General features: G+C 35.3%; 1 protein-coding gene across 2 annotated transcripts in view; it reads right to left on the minus strand.

Moving 5' to 3' along the window:
• slc9a7 (solute carrier family 9 member 7) overlaps positions 1 to 20,700 on the minus strand; it is a 48,658-nt gene extending 27,958 nt beyond the window's left edge. For both annotated transcript variants that reach the window (XM_073852457.1, XM_073852456.1), the window contains exons 1-12: positions 20,381 to 20,700; positions 15,234 to 15,436; positions 14,040 to 14,117; positions 9,996 to 10,072; positions 7,365 to 7,477; positions 7,115 to 7,220; positions 6,465 to 6,606; positions 4,844 to 4,949; positions 3,874 to 3,962; positions 3,171 to 3,284; positions 1,189 to 1,300; positions 648 to 801 (exon numbers count right to left, since the gene is read on the minus strand). In XM_073852457.1, the coding sequence (XP_073708558.1) occupies positions 648 to 801; positions 1,189 to 1,300; positions 3,171 to 3,284; positions 3,874 to 3,962; positions 4,844 to 4,949; positions 6,465 to 6,606; positions 7,115 to 7,220; positions 7,365 to 7,477; positions 9,996 to 10,072; positions 14,040 to 14,117; positions 15,234 to 15,436; positions 20,381 to 20,669 (1,583 nt within the window). In that variant the 5' untranslated portion in view covers positions 20,670 to 20,700. The remainder of the gene's footprint in view (positions 1 to 647; positions 802 to 1,188; positions 1,301 to 3,170; positions 3,285 to 3,873; positions 3,963 to 4,843; positions 4,950 to 6,464; positions 6,607 to 7,114; positions 7,221 to 7,364; positions 7,478 to 9,995; positions 10,073 to 14,039; positions 14,118 to 15,233; positions 15,437 to 20,380) is intronic.
• Positions 20,701 to 21,615: the final 915 nt, after the last annotated feature.

Genomic DNA, 21,615 nt, shown 5'->3' on the forward strand with positions numbered 1-21,615 from the left:
TTGCATTTAACGCCGTTTTACAGTAAAATTGTGGAAGTAAAAACACTAAATTCCTAAATGTTCCTGCAAACAAATTTTAAAACTTCCTGTACATGAAAAATGTTACTAAATCCATCTCACTCGTAAAGGGATAGTTCACCCAAAAATGCAAATTCTGTCAATAATTACTCACCCTCATGTCGTTCCAAACCAATAAGACCTTTGTTCATCTTCCAAACACAAATTAAGATATTTTTGATTAAATCCGAGAGCTTTCTGGCCCTGCATAGACAGCAATGCAACTACCACTTTCAAGACCCATAAACGTAGTAAGGACATTGTTAAAATAGTCCATGTGACATCAGTGATTGAACTGTAATTTTATGAAGCTACGAGAATACTTTTTGTGTGTAAAGGAAAGTAAGATAATGACTTCATTTACCCAATTTCTTCTCTTCCATGTCAGTCTTCGCCACGTGTTCACGAGAGTACAAAATATCATCAAAAATATCTTAATTTGTGTTGCCAAGATGAAAAAAGCTCTTACAGGTTTGGAACGACATGAGGGTGAGTAATTAATGACAGAATTTGCATTTTTGGGTTGATTTTCAGCTATCCCTTCAAAAATGGGTCAGATAAGGCACTGATCAAGTCTTTTGAACTCTGACCTGATATGTAGCCAGGACAGCATTGGCGTGGTGCCTCCTCCAAACACCCAAACTGTGAAGAACACAATGAGCAGGGTCGTGGTAAACATCATCTGTCGAGCGTATGTGGCGGTGTCACGGATAGCCAGAGCGAATGCCATTGCCCCTCGCAGCCCTGCAGAGCACAAACACACACACAGTAGTCACAATAGATTTTAGTAAGAACGACAGCCCTGCCACAAATAGAATGGCAATGCACTTAAGCAGGCAAACAGCCATCACACTCGATCAGTTGTGTTTTAAGGGCACTGCACTTTGCTGCCCTTTTAGCTGGGTGGTGTTGCTGGTCTGGAGGGAGCTGCTCCACATCAAGAGCCGTTATTAGAGACGTTCTGATTCTGATGCCTAATTTCACTCTTAATTTAGATGTGAGGTGTTGAAATCTACAGAGAGTTCACATCAAAGAGTCTGACACTAAAGGACACCACAAAATGGTTTTCACCGATTTATTTTTTACTTTATTGTATGTGTATAGTTCAATGTCATGCAAGCACCACCATACCTGCAAACATCATCATGTGCTGAAAGTTTCCCCTGATTTTGTGTCTCCGGCCCAGGTTAATCAGGAAAGACAGAGGGTAGATGTTCAATGCCCGGCCGATAAAGATAGCTAACTAGTAGTCAAAATGTTAAAGAAAAACCTTTTTACAAATGATATATTAAAGGGTAAGTTCACCCAAAAATTAAAATTCTGTCATTAGTTACTCACCCTCATGTTGTTCTAAACCTGTAAGACCTTTGTTCATCTTAGGAACACAAATTAAGATATTTTTGATGAAATCCAAGAGCTCTGTGACCCTTCATAGATAGCAAAAGTACCACGTTCAAGATCCAGAAAGGTACCAAAAACATCAACAAAATAGTTTGTGACATCAGTGGTTCAATCGCTTTGTTTATGTTTAGTGGAAAGCTCATGCATGTGTCGTGATACTCTCCAAAATGGTGCTAGGCTGACGCAAAGGAGGAGAATTGTTGAATAATGTTATTTTTGTTTTCTTTGCACACAAAAAGTATTCTCGTAGCTTTCTAAAATTACGATTGAACCACTGATGTCACATGGACTATTTTGTCAACATTCTTGGTACCTTTCAGGGCCTTGAACATGATATGACCTTTGCTGTCTATGGAGGGTCAGAGAGCTCTTTGATTTCATCAAAAATATCTTAATTTGTGTTCTGAAGACAAACAAAGGTCTGACAGGTGAAATAACCCTTTAAGTTAATAGAAATTTAGACCTACACTACTGCTCGAAAGGGTTTTGTTCAGTTTTTTTTAATTCAGGTAGGATCCATTAAAATTTAATCAAGTGACAGTAAAGACTTTTACACTGTTAAAAAAGTTTATCATTTCAATTAAACACTGTTGAACTTTTGAACTTACAATTCAATGAACGAAGAGAAAAATATTAAGCAGCACAGCCATTTTCAACATTGATAACAATAGGAAATAGAAAAATACAATAATATAAAAAAAATATCTTTTAATTGTAGTAATTGGAGTAATATTCTACAGTATTACAGTTTGAAATGTATTTTTGATCAGATAAATGCCTTGGTGCACATTAGCATAAAAAATTTGACCAACTCCAAACGTCTGAACTTGTAGATTGTGCAGCTTTAAAATGGTGGTTAAAAGTTTTTAAACCGCAGATAATGCTGAAAATAAATTATGTAAACTTTTACATTAGAATCTGCCATTTAAAAACAACAAAACAGCTTTTCCAAAACGTATAATATTGCACAACAATCATACTGGCCACTTTTATGGTGTAGCTTGCAATAGGAGTAACTTGCTATTCCTTTAAAACCTATACATAATACCTCCTAGTGGTCATAATGTGGTCATGTTTTTTGAGCATGTGAAATGATTTTGCTCACAGGTACATATTCTCTAAAATACTGTCAAACTCTTAAACTATCTAAGTGCTAGGGGTTAAAGGAATAGTTCACCTAAAAATAAAAATTCTGTCATTAATTACTCACTCTCGTGTCGTTCCAAACCCATAAGACCTTGGTTTATCTTCAGAACACAAATTAAGATATTTTTGATAAATTTGAGAAAGACTGCTCCTGCATCCCATGAATGGCAGCGAAAAAAGTGACACAGAGAAAAAAAAATGTTCAACAAAGTAGTTATTTTTGTTTTCTTGTGTACAAAAAGTATTCTCACAGCTTCATAAAATTACGGTTGAACCACTGATGTCACATGGACTATTTCAAAGACGTCCTTACTACCTTTCTGGGCCTTGAACATAATAGTTGCTTTGCTGTCTATGCAGGTTCAGAAAGCTCTCAGATTTAAAAAAAAAAAATATATATATATATATTATCTTAATTTGTGTTCTGAAGATGAAATAACAACATGAGAGTGAGTAATTAATGACATAATTTTCATTTTTGGGTGAATCTCTTTAATACACATTACCACTTCGTCATGTAAAAGTTGTAAGGTGAAACTTTCATTTCAACTGTAAGACAAGGATACAAAGGCTCCAACTATGAAAATGGGGCTGAAGACGTGTTTCTGAAAGGTGAAGAGCGCCAAACCCATGTATGAGAAGATGAAGTTCTCTGCTAGGAAGTGCAGCACCTCAAACAACTGCAAAAGCAAAGAAACATGCCACACATGAAGCCATATGCACCTGACAAAAGCACATTTGGTCAGCAAAACAGCTGAAACATTCACTAAATGTTTTCAAAACCAAGTTCTAAGTAAACTAAAAATACATGCTCTAGCTCTCTACACTCCACAGTGGATTTTGTAACATATCAAAGCCAATATCTTCAATTCCTGTGACTATAACTTTTGAAGTCTATAACTTCTAACCCTTCTCTCTATAGACAGGAGCTTTGATAATAGCAAGTTCGGCCCCCTGTAGAGAAATGCAGTGCCACAGGGGTGTCATAATTACTGTATGCACCCCACCTCACTTCATCACATTGCACTGCTCTGACGACACCACAGGGGAGCTGGGAATTCACTTAGCACTATCCTTCGATTTGTGGCCCCCCCCCCCTGCATCAAAGCATCTTTTGAAGTAGAATATGCAGGGCTTGGCTGCTTTTTTCTACATAGCTTACTTTTTCAACTTCGTCACAGTTCATTTCACTCTGGTTTTATACCAGCTGCTCTGAAAGCAACTAAAATCCAAATGTATATATTTTACCTGAAACAGAGCTAAAAATACCTGTTTAGTGCGTTTGGTTGACTCCTCCGAGAGATTGTTGTAGGTATAATGAGCCTGTGTGATTCCACAAAACAGCACAGCGACAACACCTGGAATAGTAAAGGATATCAGCATCATATGTGCCTTTTTTCTTTAAAGGGGGGGTTGGGATGCAATTTCAGTACAGGTAGGAGATGACTAATTTTTTAACACATCTACACATCAAGGATACAGATACAGCACAATGGAGGAAGTTTTATGTTTTTGAATTTTATTTGCATATGTGACCCTGGACCACAAAACCAGTCATAAGGTTAAATTTGACAAAACTGAGATGTATACATCATATGAAAGCTCAATAAATAAGCTTTCTATTGATGTATGGTTTGTTAGAATAGGACAATATTTGGCCGAGATACATCTATTTGAATATCTGAAATCTGAGGGTGCAAAAAAATCAAAATACTGAGAAAATCACCTTTAAAGTTGTCCAAATTAAGTTCTTAACAATGCATATTACTAATCAAAAATTACATTTTGATATATTTACAGTAGGAATTTTACAAAAAATCTTCATGGAACATCATCTTTACTGAATTTCCTAATGATTTTTGGCATAAAAGAAAAATCAATAATTTTGACCCATACAATGTATTTTTGGCTATTGCTACAAATATACCCCAGCGACTTAAGACTGGTTTTGTGGTCCAGGGTCACATATTTGTATGCAAAGGATTCGGTATGAACATGAATGTGAAATTGTTCTCATGCTAATAAAGCACATTAAGCCTGAAGAGATGATTTTCTAAATATCAGAATAGAAATACTATGATTCCAGTTGATATACAACTATAGCAGGAAATGTTGTGCTGTTCCTAGACGGGAAGCAGCTGCAGTTCTGTATTGTATTATATTATATTATAGTTTGACCTCTGGGTTACACAGCAGATAAACCACTATGCTTTCATTACTAACACACACAAACACCCACCTGTGAATCCACATGCTTCAGCCAGAAGAAAAGTACTCCAAGACATGAGGAAGAACAGAGCCGTCTCCAGCAGAGGGAAACAGTGCAGCTTGGTGAATTTAGTCACGTGGACAAAGTTAAGAATTTAAACCACATATATGATTAAATAATGAGAAATCTCATTAAAAGAGATTCAAATTACTAACCATATACACTACTATTCAAAAGTTTGGGTTTTTTATGCTTTTGAGGGAAAAAAGGCTTTGCTTTATTTAACCAAAAACAAAAACCGTAAAACTGTGAAAAATCATTACAATTTAAAATAACTATTTTCTATTTTAATACATTTTAAAATGAATAACAAAGCTGAATTTTTAGCAGCCATTTCCTTAGTTACTGGGTGTCACATGATCCTTCAGAAATCATTCTAATATGCTGAGTTGGTTAAAAAAAAAACACAGTCAAGAGCACTTGCGTTGCTTCCTATTTATGATGAATCTTTTTTCAGCATTCTTTGATCAATAGAAAAGCCAAGAAAAGGCATTTATTTGAAATAGATTTTTTGTAAGTTTATAAATATTCTTACTTCTAAAAAAAAAAAAAAAAAAAAAAGTAATAATATACACTACCAGTCAAAGTTTTTGGACAGTAAGCCTTTTCTGCTCACCAAGCATATATTACATATTACATAATATACTACATATATTTGATCCAAAGTACAGCAAAAACAGTAACATTTTGACATTATTTTACCATTTAAAATAACTTTTGTTTCTACTTGAATATATTTTAAAATGTAATGCATTCCTGTAATTTCAAAGCTGAATTACTCCAGTCACATGATCCTTCAGAAATCATTCTAATATTCTGATCTGCTGCTCACAAAACATTTATGTTGAAAACAGCTGAGCAGAATTTTTTTCAGGTTTGATGAATAAAAAGTTCAGAAGAACAGCATTTATCTGAAATAGAAATCTTTTGTAACATCATAAATGTCTATCACTTTTAATCAATTTAAAGCATCCTTGCTAAATAAACGTATTAAACTAAATAAAAATAAAAATGTACTCGACTGTTTTAAATATTGATAATAATAATAATAATAATAATAATAATAATAATAATAATAATAATAATAATAAAATGTTTCTTGAACAGCAAATCAGCATATTAGAATGATTTCTGACGGATCATGTGACACAAGACTGGTGTAATGATGCTGACAATGTAGCTTTGATCTCAGGAATAAATTATATTCTAAAATATATTGAAATAGAAGGCAGTTATTTTAACTAGTAAAAATATTTCACAATATTACTGCGTTTAGCTATATTTTGAATGAAATGCAGGCTTGGTGAGCATAAGAGACTTCTTTAAAACAACATTAAAAATCTTACTGTCCAAAAACTTTAGACTGGTAGTGTTTTTTTTAAATATTCTTACTGACTCCAAACTTTTAAACAATCTATATGCAAACTGTATTTACTAGGTACTCTATGAGGATAATTCTACTATGTTACTAAATTTCCAAATAGGTAAAAGAATCAGCATCACAATGAAGCCAAAAAGCATTTCAAAGCAACTTATTTGCATAACTCTAAATATATTTAGACTCATGTCACGACAACATACAAAAGGATATGAGGGCAGTGACTACTCCAGTGACTGCACCCATAGCGAAAGAGCCACTGAAGATGCCCAAGAAGACGCCCACCGATTTGAAGAAGGCAGCAGCATCGAATGTATGCGTGTTTGCTCCTGAAGGCTGATACGCCACAATTGACCTACATACCAAAGACAAAACAGTCAAAATCATTACATGTACAGACTGTGCTGATCTGACTAGTGCATCCAATGAAAAAGAACAGAATAAAGATTACACAGATGACACATAAATCCTTTTTTAATCCGACCTGAAGCATAATGTAAACCAGCATCAATACAATACACATTATGCATGTTATTTTTACAACCAAAGTCTAAACAACAGTTTTGCTGTGATAAATGGACTATAGGGATAAATTGTGTAAGCAGTGCTGAAAGAGGAAATCAGAAACAATCTGCTCTAGCTCATTGTGTCCAAAAGGGGGAGTGAGAGTGCCATTCTGAAACACTATTAGAGTTGCAGCATCATTCATTTTTACTTTCCAGCATTACAGTGAAAGCACCCCCTCTGCGCTGGCAACCTGGGAAATCCCGCTAGTTGCTGCAGACAAAACACGTGATTTTAACCTTTTTTTGTAGCGACAGAAAGGGAACAAGAAAGTGATACTGTTTGAAAATAGGACTTACGATGAAAGGACTATGGCGACTGCATCGTTCATGACACTCTCTCCAAACAGCAGTGCGTAGAGGTCACCATCAGCATGGAGCTCATTAAAGATCGCAAGCACAGTGACTAAAAATAAATAAATAAATCACACACAATTTAGGAACTAATCCTGAAAACCTGAATGGTAAATGCACCAGGTTTCAGCATTTAACAGCAAGTTTATTTTAACTGAAAAGGGAACAAAGATGGAGGAAAAGAGAGATGATGTACCTGGATCTGTGGCAGATATAACGGCACCAAAGAAGAGGCAGTCTGTGTAGTAGAACTTGTCAGTAAGTTGACCCAAAACCTGCATCAGTTTCACCACTCCATACATGAGGTTTCTTAAACACAAAAAAAATAATTAATAAAAAAAATACAATAAATACAATAAAAATTCTGTCCTTAATTATTCACCCTAGGGCTGCTCGATTATGGCAAAAATCATAATCACGATTATTTGTCAATATTGTAATTATTTAACACGATTATGACTGGGTCCAAAACTTTGTATTTGTGATTAATTTAAAGATAGCAATACAACAGAACAAAAAGATTTAAATAAATAAAATAAAATAAAAAAAATAAAATATATATATATATTTTTTTTCAAAAAAGCATTTATATATATATCTAACAGCCTATAGAAACTGAATGTTATTATTTGAATGTAAAATAATACAGCATATTCACTGTAATAATTAAACATGCTTTGTTTTTTATTAAAACTACAAAAGAATAATCGTTTCATCTCGATTACCGTATTTTCATGATCGTTTGAAGCCGCAATCGAAATCAAAATTGAATTTCGATTAATTGCACAGCCCTAATTCACCCTCATGTTGTTCCAAACCCGTAAAATCTTAATTTATCTTCGGAACACAAATTAACACAATTTCTTCTCTTCTGTGTCAGTCTTCGACGCACATTCACGTAAGAACATGGTAGTTGCATTCCTTTCTATGCAGCTTCTGAAAGCTCTCGAATCTCATCAAAAATATCTTTATTTGTGTTCCAAAGATGAACAAAGGTCTTATGAGTTTGGAACAACATGAGTAATTATTGACAGACTTTAAATGTTTGGGTGAACTATTTTTATTACCCTTCAAGGCTCGTATGACCACAGCTCAAAGTTAAGCTATGTTTATAACAGCACATTACAATACTATTCATACTGTTTGCTTGGTATTGAAATGTTCCTTGTATGTATGAAACACACAGGTATAATCCAACTACATTTTCCAAAATGTACAGAAGCCTATACGACAAAGCACACTGCCAGGAATACTGTATCACATAACAATGTAACTTGACTTTCCAATTTCTAATGTGACAATGAACCTGCTGATATTAAACTAAATTTTGAACATTTGACACTGAAAATATTTTTAACTCTAAAAAACCTTTTTGCATTAAGAATGGACAAAATGTGTGCTCAGCGTACTAAGTGTGAAGGTGGAGCTCAAGCAACAGCAAATGAAGAAATGAATCTGATGGTGACGGATTACTTTTGCCATACATTCCACTACGTGCCTGAACCTGGCTCTTGCATGTCATTGGTTAGCACGCAGATATCTTAATAGTTTAGGTATAGACTAGAAAGTGTATGCATTTACATGCTGCTTATATATATATATATACACATACACACACACACACACACACACACACACACACACACACACACACACACACACACACACACACACACACTATTCATACTCTTACTGTTAATAGAAAATGTAGTTGGATACCTGTGTTTCATACTTAGGAAAATTTCAATACATATATACATATATATATATATATATATATATATATATATATATATATATATATATATATATATAATGTTTAAATGTTGACTTCTACATAATAAGTAGTGACTTTTGATGACAATTTAAGTAAACATTTACACTACCATTCAAAAGTTTGGGTTTAGTAAGACTTATGTTTTTTTTTTTTTTTCTTCATGATGTATATGTATGTGTATGTCAACTAATGTATAAAGCATTAAAAAGCCAGACATGTAGTGCTAATCAGTGGCAATAAACTCAGGGTAATCTGAAGGTAAAAGGACCCCGGCCTCCCAATGCACCCACCTGCAGCCAATCCGAGCCACATAGAACAGGGTCACAGACAGTCTCTAAGACTTATGTTTTTAAAGAAGTCTCTTATGCTCATCAAGTCTGCATTTATTTGATCAAAAATAAAGAAAAAAAAACAATATTGCGAAATGTTATTACAGTACAAAATAATGTTTTTTATTTTAATATACTTTAAAATATAATTTATTCCTTTGATGCAAAGCTGAATTTTCATCCGCTGTTTCTCCAGTCTCAATTGTCACATGATCCTTCAGAAATCATTCTAATATGCTGATTTTTTCTTAGAATTTTCAATGCTGGAAACAGTTGCGGTCAAATATTTTTGGAACCTGTGATTCTTTTTTTTAGGATTCTTTGATGAATAACAAGTTTAAAAAAAAAACAGCATTTATTCAAAATAGAAATCTTTTTGTAATAACAATGTAAATATATGCTATCACTTATTATTAATTTAACACATCCTTGGTGAATAAAAGTATTAATTTCTTTAAAAAAAAAAGATAGAATAAATGTAAATAAATGTTGTTCTTTTTAACCTTTTATTCAAAGAATCCTGAAAAAAAGTATCACAGGTTCAAAAAGATAAATCAGCATATTAGAATGATTTCTGAAGGATCATGTGACACTGAAGAGTAGAGTAATAATGCCTAAAATGTAGCCTTTTTCAGTTTCTGAGGCATGTCATGGCTGATCCACTGTCTGTATGTAAACAATTCCATGGTCAGTGGAAATATTATGGAACTTAGTGACTTACCCAATGACGAAACAGGAAATAGCAGTGCCCAGGAAAGCATAAGTTATGATGGATCCTAGGTTTCTGAAGAAGTGTCTCTGGAGGAACAAGAAAGAGCTTGTTAATGTTAATGTCATGTTAAGAGCATGCCAAACCTAATAAAAGCGTGTAAAAATATCCTTGTACTGAGAAAACAGTTCAACCTTTGTTGTATGTATTTTTATAATAAATACTATATTAGTAACTTTTAAAATACAATATAATATTCTTGTGATGGCAAAGCTGAATTATCAGCAGTCATCACTCCAGTCTTTAGTGTCACATGATTTTTCAGAAATCTTCTAATATGCTGATTCTGTGCTTAAGAAACATTTCTTAATATTTTTGTGGAAACCGTAATACATTTTTTTAATTCTTTGATGAACAGAAAGTCTAAGAAAGTCTATATGAAATTTAAAAAAAAAAAAAAAAGTTTTTTTTGTACATTATAAATATAATTAATGAGACTTCTGGTCAATTTAATGTGTCCTTACTGAATAAAACTATTCATTTCTTTTGGGGGAAAAAAAAACATCTTACTGAAATAAAGGGTAAAACCAAAAATAAATTTGACTTTCCTCTGCATGATTTACAATGTCAGAAGACTTTTAGTCTTCACCTTGACACTTGGCCTGACAGTTATCCTTATTCCTCTATTTTTCTATTGTTGCTCGTTTTCAGAGTAAAACAGACATTTTTCCTGTGTGAGTATCAGTCACAATATGCTGAGTCACTCTGTTGCTACAAAGCGTAGCAACCACAAGATAATTTGATGTTAAACCTCTCTCTCTTTCACTGTCACAAGGGCTTCTTCTGTTGCAGCTCTTATAAACTCCTGCACTGCTTTTTCTCTCACTGGTCTTTCTGTGGCTGCGCAGTGAGTAGATGGTAACTGATAGTAACTAAGATACAAATACATACAGTCAATTTACAGAAAATAACCTTGTTACCACACAAAAAAACAGCAGAAACCTAAGCTAGTTAAACAGCTTGAGAGCACAAATATGAAATCATTTATTAAGGCATATATAAAAGGAAATGAAACCAGTATCATACCGAAAGAGAAGATCAGTAGTATGAATGAAACTAAGAAAGGTAAAGAAGAGGATCGGAGAACAAACACTTCTACAGAAGTTCCTCAGAGTAAATAGTCTTAAATCTAATGCAAGCGCCAATCAGTTATGCATTTTAGTTCTATATTATATCTATATTATAGATATTGTTCATAACCCAGATAGTTTTATTAGCTTGTGTTTAAACCTTTATCCTAATGTGTAGATGTGTTTATTTATCTTAATATGAAAAACTGTCTAATCTGCTTTTCCATATTTTTGTACTGATTTTAAGGCGGAAACAGTAATTTTCAAAAATTATGTGACCCTGGACTACAAAACCAGTCATAAGGGTACATTTTTTAAAATTGAGATTTATACACGATCTGAAAGTTGATGAATATATATTTAAATAAGCTTTCCATTGATGTATGGTTTTGTTTGGATAGGACAATATTTGACAGAGATACAACTATTTGAAAATTAAGAAACTGAGGGTCCCAAAAAATCTTAACACTGAAAAAAAAAAATCACCTTTAAAGTTGTTCAGATTAATTTCTTAGCAATGCATATTACTAATCAAAAATAAAGTTTTGATATATTTACGGTAGGAAATTTACAAAATATCTTCATGGAACATGATCTGTACTTAATACCCTAATGATTTTTTGGCATAAAAGAAAAATCAATAATTTTGACCCATACAATGTATTGTTGGCTATTGCTACAAATATACCAGTGCTACTTACGACTGGTTTTGTGGTCCAGGGTCACATATACACTTGGCAAATAGCTTTAATACAGTAGAAAACTGTAAAACTGAGAGTATTACATTTCTATCGACAGCAGAGAACAATCAAATTTGGTCAAATTAATAAACAAGCACACAATGGATGAAGGATTTGTTGAAAACAGAAGTTAGAATTCTGGGAAATTCAGGGGAGTTTTCTCTAGGTGCAGATTTTGTGGTTGCCTTAAAGGCATTGTTTAGCCAGAAATGAACATTATGTCATCATTTGCTCACCCTCATGCTGTTTCCCAACCTATATGACTTCTGCAGAACACAAAAGAAGATATTTTAAATCGATGATTTCCACTGTATGAAAAAAAAAGACGAGTCACAGAATATCTTCTTTTATGCTCCACAGAATTCAGTCAGTCATATATGCCTGAAACAACTTGAAGATGAGAAAACTATGACAGAATTTTCTTTTTTTTGGTGAACTATCCCTTCAAGGCCTGAGACGACAGTTTGGTGTGAAAATTTGGTGCACTAAACATTTTAATTTGAATTACTGCCAAAATTCATGCAATCTCTGAGCTGCACACTTTTCCTCCATTTTGTAAGACTCATCATAAAAAGTCAGATGTGGTACAAAGATAGGGAACAATGTAGCTTTGTGTGTCAAACACACACAGCTGGCAGAAACCCATTCCTCTCACTTCCTCACTGCTCACTCAGCACAGAGACAGGATCGCATCAAGTCACACATCTGGGTAAGAGTTCAAAAAAATTCTGCTACACTGAAGGTTCACAGAAGCATGTAGTCTCCATTACCCTTAATGGAAGAAGTCTGAAACAACCAGGACTCTTCGTAGAGCTGGCCTGCTGGCCAAACTAAACAACTGACGGAGAAGGGCTTTGGTTAGACTGGTGACCAAGAACCTGATGGTCATTCTAGTTGAGCTCCATGATCATATGTGGAGACCCACAGAAGGACAAACGTTACTGTAACGCTTCACCAATCCAGTCTATATGGCGGTGTGGCCAAACTCAATCTTCTCCTCAGTGAAGACACTTGGAATTAGCAAAAAAGCACCTAAATAACCCTCAGACTGTGAGAAACAAGATTCTCTGGTCTGATGAACCTCAATTTCAAGCATCATGTTTGAAGGAAACCAGTCACTGCTCATCACCTGCAGAGTACCATCCCAAAAGTAAAGTGTGGGGATCGCATCCAAATGCTGTGGGGCTGTTTTTCAGCAGCAGGGCTGAAGGACTCATCAGAAGAATAGAACAGAAGAAAAGCTCAATGCACCAAAATTTTGAGGTAGAAAACCCAGTCCAGAGCATTCAGAACTTCAGACTGGGCAGAACGTTCACCTTCCAACAAGACAATGACAGTAAGCAAACAGCAAGAGTGGCAAAAGCTGATGTGCAAATCTTGTCGCATCATACCCAAAAAGACTTGAAGCTGAAAAGGAGCTTCAGCTAAGTACTGAGTTAAGGGTATGAAAACTTATGCAATGTACATATTTTAGTTTCTTATTTTTAATAACAATTCTGTTTTTGTTTCATCATCATGGAGTATAGAATGTAGATTTATGTGGGAAAAAGTAATTTAAAGCAGTTTAATATTAGTTTAAGGCATCTATATAACAAAATATGAAAAAAATCAAGGGGTATAAATACTTTCGTACAGCACTGTAAGTGTAAAAAAACAATAACCAGAATAAGCAACGCCTCTGTACACTACCTCAATGTGTCTGTATTTGTGCCGATACTGTTCACTGCCAAAAAGCTCTGTAATTCTTCTATAAATAGCCCTAAGTAACTCTGCAAGGCACTGAATTACAGGTCATGAGGAACAATAATGCTAGTAAACTCTAAAACCAAACCTGGCTTTCTAAATTATACACGAAGGTCGCAATCTGACTTTTCATGTTAAATAATACACATTAACTTAACCATAATACAATTTAAAAGGTGCCAGTGTAATATAAGTGAAGTCTGACCAGCTCTCAGACACTCTTGATTATGGGCATCTGTATTGTATCTGTATTGTAGTTCTCTCCTGCAGTTAACCTTCCACTAAAGCTTAACGGTGAGAGAACAAAGATCAGGTTTCAATAGACTAGATCATCTATTTCATAATGTAAAGAAGCACCTTTATGGATGAACGCTCTACTAAACAAGTAAAATGAAAGCTAAGACTGAGTAAAGGTAAGTGCCAGTTCACAATATTACTCATACCTTTTTGAGGCTGTATCCGGCGTGGAATATGATGGGAGGTAGCAGGATGTTAAAGAACACCTCAGGGTCAAACGTCAACTGCAACAAAAATAAAAAAATTCAATTGTTACAATCAAATTATTATAATAGACAAAATATGTGAATTGTTCAAAACTAATGTTATAAATCTTGTTTAAAACACGAGTAGTTTAAAACTGCAATTTCCTATTGAAATAGGAAGTTGTGGTGAGACATTGTTAGAGCTTGTCTGTTTTAGTTTAGAAAGACACTAGGAGGATGATGATGTGTCACAATGACAGGCTTTCAAATTGTTAATTTACAGTTATTTTTGTTGTCTGTTCGCTGTTCAGATCGGTAGCTGGGAAGATTTATAATTTAATTCCATAATGTATAACTTGAGTTTCTGTATTCTGTTAAATTTCAAGGGGACATCAGATGCCATTTTTCACAAGTGTTTAGGGTCTTGATGAAATGTCTGCAACATACTTTGGTTAAAATTCCTCAATGGTCGTGTAAAACAACACCCTTTTTTAATTGGCCCAATACAGCTCTGTTCACAGTGACCTGTTTCAGCGCATTTCTCTTTAAATGATAATGAGCTACTGCTGACCCCGCCCTTCTCTTCCATTGTTTTTGTCTATATGGTGGCATTTCACTATCAAAAACAAAACTAATCCACTGCACCCTCAGTGGCTCTGATGTTGGGAGAAAATAAAGACTCTTATGTTCACTTTTACATCCAACTACAAAACACCTGCACAAAACAGCTGCTTGAGCGCAGAGAAAATGGCGGAAGCATACAATTGGCTGAGGGTGGAAATATGCAAATATGGGACAGTCCATCAGTGTTGTGGGCGGGGGCTAAGCAATATGACATGACACTGCTTAGAAAATCAAAACAGCTTGATAAATGGGACTGTTTAGGTTTTTTGGGGATTAAAAAAAGACACATTTATATGCAAACACCATGTAAATTTTGCATCCAAAGTCCCCTTCAAAAGGGAATATTTTAAAGAATGTAGGTAACCAACTAATTGTTGGTCACTATTGCCTTCCACAGTACATAACAAAATACTATGGAAGTAAATGGGGACCAGAAATTGTTTAGTTCCCAGTTTCTTGAAAATATCTTCCTCTGACAAACCTCTGCTGCAGTGTTTGTATATGTGTGTATGTATACTGTTGGTGACGTACCTTGCGCAACATGTCATTCTGCTCCACACTGTGGATTTCTCTAAGGTTGATCTCCCCCTTAAGTGTGTACTCAAACAACTTTCCGCTAACGTTGAGAAGCACTGTGCTGACAGGACCCTCCTGCAGGGTGCAACTCGGAGGCGTTTTATTATGGTAGCTGGTGGAGGGGATGCCATACCGCAAAATAACACCCACCAACAGACCTGTTCAACACACAGAAGATAAACCACTCACATATACATTCAATACACAAACTTAGTCTGTAAAAAAGGAAACTTGTTTGGAAACAACCAATTTCTGCTATGGCACAGAAATTACACTTCTTTCCCTAAAAACACAGTATGAGCAGATTGGTTTCTGTGTGATGACAGGGAGAAGAGATGAGAGCCCGCTGTGTCAAATCTGTTGGAGGGTATTTCCATACTAATGAAGTGCCAGAGGAAGTCAACAGCACACACAGCACGGGCTACAGAAACAAGAACAGAGGCAAAAAAACACCATAATCACACAACCTCCTGCTAAATTCAGACAAAATATACTACTTTAAATCAATGCTAGGTCTAGCCAGTATTGATTTGATAGGGAAAATCTGCAGATTTCTGTTGGAAGTGTGTTTAATGTGCTGCAGTCTACATACTAGCAGAAGCACCCTTTAGGGATACAACAGCCCATCTTTGGGGCAGTAGCCTTAAAGGATTAGTTCACTTCCAGAATAAAAAAAATTCCTGGTAACTTACTCACCCCACTGTCATCCAAGATGGTCATATCATTCGTTCTTCAGTCAAAAAGAAATTAAGGTTTTTGAGGAAAACATTTTTCTCCTCCAACTTTTCTCCTATGTTTGTAGATTTTTTACAAACATAATTTTTCACACTTCTTTCAGAATTGCACCACTTCCTGTTGCCTGAATGTTTTATTTGGCTGTACACACTTACAAGGGGAAGAGTTCACATGTCCGGTGTTAAACCATGCTAAACCAGAGTTTACATGTTCTGTGCTAACCTGTAGCTGTGCCTAATTTGTATATTTTGTCAAAAGTACAAAAAAATGTTTTGGTTAAAGCTACATCTGTTTCTGAAAATAATGCGCATCACATTGCATTCATAGCTCAGGTGACTGGAAGGAGAAGAAATTAAAAATGGTGTAATGTTTTATTAATCATATTTTCTTATGACGAGCATCTCCTTTTTCAGGGTAACAGCCAGTCTAATGTCTGCAATGAAACTGAATTATAGTGGAGAGGTCTGAATGCACATATGGGAGGGGTAATACAGTGTGTGTGTGTGTGTGTGTCAACATAGCAACACTCAAATCCTGAAAGCTACAGTGGCCATTGGCATGTAGACAAGCCAAAGTACGACTTCCAGCATTAAACTCAACATACGGAAGAGTGAATTTACAACTGAAGGACAATACGACACACACACACACACACACACACACACACACACACACACACACACACACACACACACACACACACACACACACACACACACACACACACACACACACACACACACACACACACACACACACACACACACACACACACACACACACACACACACACACACACACACACACACACACACACACACACACACACACACTGTGCAGGAAGGCTTAAATGAGCATGTGCAGGGCATTAGTAATTGGGTTAGCATCACATTTAGAACCCAGCAAAGACAATGAATGACCTCGGACATCTCCCGTCCAATCAGAATCCAGCTAATGCAGCTTAGTGTTTGTTTTCCTCTGCACTGTTGAGTACGTTACACTACACCAAAGCAAAACACAATTACAACACATTACATGGAGCATCTCTTGTTCTCCTGGAGGAGGAGGAGGAGATCAGAAAGTCCCTGACAGCCCAGTCCGAATGCTGTTGGAAATAGAGATAGAGGAAAAAAAAACAAACACACCCAGGTAGACACATCTGTAATGTTACCATCTGTCCAGCCAGTGAGCAGGTGTCTCTGTTCCGTCCTTGATTCAACATGGAAAAAACACTACCTTGAGCCAACCTGGTTTAATGCAACAGCTGAAGTCTAATCTGCCTTGTGATAAGTGTGCGATTCATCCTAAAAGCAGTAGAATGGGGCAGATTAATAGGAAGGAAGTGCATACAATCAAAGCTAATTACACATTAGAGAAAGCTCTGATGGAGCGTTTGATGGATAGGAATATAAAAGATCCCTTTTGAGGGTGTGGAAAGAGACAGACCAGTTTGAAATTAAGTTAAACAGTTATACAAATTGGGTTTAAAACATGATTTGGACCACGCCGTCAAAAGTAATAACGGGTAATGAAAACCGAAATAATTAAATTCAGATACAAGGGGGTTTAGAAGCATTTTCCTGCTAAAATACTCAGTGCAAAAAGAATAGCCTTGAAATACATGTACTGATTGAAATGAGAAGAGCAGCAACCATTTTAATTTTTTAAACTGTACCATTCAAATATGAGTCAGCTAAGATTTTTAATGCTTTTGAATTAAAGTTTTCTTAGGCTCACCAAGACTGCAGTTACTTATTTGCTCAGAAATACAGTAAAGCTAGTAATACTGTTGTATTATTATAATTGTAATAACGTTTTTATTTTAATATCCTTTAAATGTAATTTATTCCTGTGATGGCAAAGCTGAATTGTCAGCAGCCTTTACTCCAGTCTTCAGTGTCACATGATCCTTCAGAAATCATTCTAATATGCTGATTTGGTTCTGATTTATTTTTATTATCAATATTGAAAAAAGTTGTGCTGCTTAAGTTTATGAGGACATCATGACCATTTTTTGTGATTCTTCGTCAATCAGGAAGTTAAAAAAAGAGCAGCATTAATTTAAAATATAAATAATTTGTAACATTAGGCCTATACATGCATTTACTCTCCCTGCTGAATTAAAGTATTAATTTCTTTCAAAATAATCTTACTGACTCCAAACTGCTTCTTGTACCCCTGTTAAAACTTCACCCAGAGCACAAAAACACTGTCAAATTCAATATAAAATCCCCTATTATGAGTTCCGCTGTAAGCGTACCACAAAATTAACTGGAAGTTCCCAAAACTTTTTTGTGAACTGTTGTACCTGCTGTTATTTAATAGCAAAAAAAAACTTGCTGAAAGTGGTTCTTCACCAAGGTTACCAAGTAGACATAATACTATATACCTGTCAGACAGATATGTTTTTTAGTCTCAACCTACATATGTAAAAGGAAAGACAGAATAGTGGTGTCTGGACATAGATTAAATGCTTAAATAATTACATAGATCTAAAACTAACAATCCATTTAAGCAGCCTATTGCAAATGAAGTTAAAATACTACTGTCCATTAAAGCACCTTGTAAAAGGAAAGGTTTAACTAAATCCGACGAACTGATCCCCCCCAATTAAAGGGATAGTTCACCAAAAAATATAAATTCTATCATTAATTACTCACCCTTATGTCATTACAAAGGGTGAGTAATTGATCTCACTACGTAAGATCTTCGTTCATCTTCAGAAGACAAATTAAGATTTCTTTGATGAAATCTGAGAGCTTTCTGACCCTACGTAGAAAGCAACACAACTGACACGTCCAAGGCCCAGAAAGGTAGTAAGGACATTGTTAAAATAGTAAATAGCTAAAATAATATTTGACATCAGCGGTTTAACCATAATTTTGATTGAATTACTTTCTGAGTAATTAATGGCAGAATTTTAATTTCTGGGTAAACTATCCTTAAGTTCAGTGTTAAGTCCTACCAGCAAAAAAACAACCATAAACCAGGCAAAAATGACATTCACCCTAGACTTTCTCCCCGTGTCCAAACAATGCTTTTAAGCTTCAGAGCAACCTCTGATGACTGATGAGAGAGCTCTCATTTTCACTGAAGACAGGACACATGTGAAGACACAGATGTTTGATGACCTCGCTGAAGGCCTTGAATTTTTCACACGTCTGTATGAACTAACACATAAAAAGAATAACATTCTGTCATTTAATCACCCTCATGTAATTCCAAACCCATATGATGTTCTTTTTTGTTTAACAAAAAAGACATTTTGATGAATTATACTGCTCATTTTGTCCATGCAATTACAATGAATGAGGAAAGAGGCGTAAAAAAGCTTCAAAAAGAATGCTATATAAGTATATCAAATAAATAATTGTTTTGAGTGATGCAATGATAATCTGTTGAACAGTGTGACTAGGTTTTGTGTACTAGATAAACAAATTGAAGATTCAAAAGAGCAATTGCTTATTTATTATTATGTGATCACTCTTTCTCTCATGAACACTAGGGCAGATGTCAATATTTTCAGTGAATAATGACTTGACGATTTTAATCCAAGCTGTCACATGGCTTCAAAAGACATGGAAAGTAGTAAACGGTTTAACATTTTAATGATGCTTTAGTGCTTTTTTTTTTAAGCATAAAAGTTGCAATTAATTGCAAATGCATGGATAGTTTCAAATCAACCAGTATAATTCTTCAAGATGTTTTGTTCCATAGCATAAAAATGGTTTGAAGCAACATAAGGAAGAGTAAATGCCATTTTTTGGTTAACTATTCCTTTAGAGAAGAGCTTACAAGCTGTTAGGGAAGAAAAGAAGACAAAACATTATCATGTTACTGTAGACTCATCCAACCTGAAATACAAAAGCTGTCACACTATTCAAAGCTTGTATGAGGAACTCAACAGGAGGTATGACAGTAACAAAATAAGAAACGAAACCTGAATAGCAGAATTATGAGATAAAATGTCATACACACATAAGATATTATGCAATATTACAACGTATAAGCTAATACACGTGTCAGCTATTGTGGTGCATTCAAGAACATCAATCTATTCCACATCCATCTAAACACACTGAACATTGAAATATGACATTCGATGCACAAGGTTTGTATTAGCACTCGTTCAAGCTAGCAGGCTACATGGTCTCATTCATATGAGGCTTAGCAACGGGTTTACATGATGGCTGTGTCTCAAAACCTAATGAGCTGCCTATCTAGACAGAAAATGCGCAAAAACACATGACTAAAAATGATTCAGCAGGGATGACTCGGTTCTATATCGGCCAAAAAATGCTGTCGAGCTCGGCAATTTTGAGACACAGACGACGCGTTTCGCAATGTTAAAAAGACTCATTTCTTACCGTATATCATAGCCAGCCCTGTTTCGTGCAGGAAGCGCACTCTTCTGTGTTTGAAGAGCCATATTGTGAGGATAGTGAGTGTCAAAAGCAAAATGAATGTGAGTAAATTCACGCTGTCCTGCCTGTGACTTTCCTCTGCCTCTTTCTCCGTGGTAAGTTCCTCAATGCCGCCGTCATCTGCTCTTATCCGACAACATTGGCTTAAAATGAACATTAAAATTGGAAACAGTGAGCTGTGTCCTCCTAATGCATATAACGTCCATGGCTTTGGTGCTGTGGCCGCCTCCATGGTGCAGGATGCTGGTGGCGGGTTTCCTCACTCACTGCCTCAGCTGCGTCAGGTATAGTCAGAGGCAATAATGAGGGGTATCAAAGCAAACCGCAGCTCATGCTCTTAAAGAGACACGCACACCAATACTTCACTCTTACTCTGTTACCAGTACATTCCATGAATATTATATAAAACAGGGCTTGAAACTTTTTGAATTAAGTATTTTTTTATTCAACAAATTACCAGATCGAAATATGGTATGAGCTGTTTTATTTTATGTGAGCTTTAAATATTTTGCAAACCTAAATACAGTTGTATAGCAGTAAACCAAAAGCAAATAATGTAACATTAGGATGCTATGCAGTATAGAGTGTTTGCACTTACGTCAAGATTTGCTCAGTTATCCGGATGTGCGGCCATACTGGCGATACTCGGATGTAAACAACAGCATGGATTGCACAGTTAATGTACTACTGAATACGTTGTTCTGGTAATTTATGCTGTCTAAACCATATAGAGAAGGATTTAGTAAGCAGGAAAGGGCACATTATTTTGACCAACTACAGTTAATAGGTAGTAAAGATACGTACCAGCAGTATTAATTAAGATAGTTGCCTAATATTTCACCTACTTGACTAGAAATGATAAGAAAAAACACAAATGTTGTCAAGATTCTTGCCCTGGAAATCCTGGTTCAGTTTGGCCAACCACAAAGGCCTTTTGTTCCTCAGACAGTTTTTTTTTTTTTTTTGCACTCTTCTTCTTGATTTGTTATAACTTTTGGCAGTGTATAGTACTCTGAATGTTTTTCCCAGTTCGACCGATCAGTACAGCCCAAAACATGACAATAATTGGCCATTTTCAGCAGCAATAATTAGCTAAATATGCAAGTTTTGTTTGGTTCAGTAGCATTGTTTACATTCAGTGCCACCATTATGGCCAACTGATGAAGCATCATGAAAAC

Source organism: Garra rufa, chromosome 12 (genome assembly GCF_049309525.1).
Source record: "Garra rufa chromosome 12, GarRuf1.0, whole genome shotgun sequence".
NCBI lineage: Eukaryota > Metazoa > Chordata > Actinopteri > Cypriniformes > Cyprinidae > Garra > Garra rufa.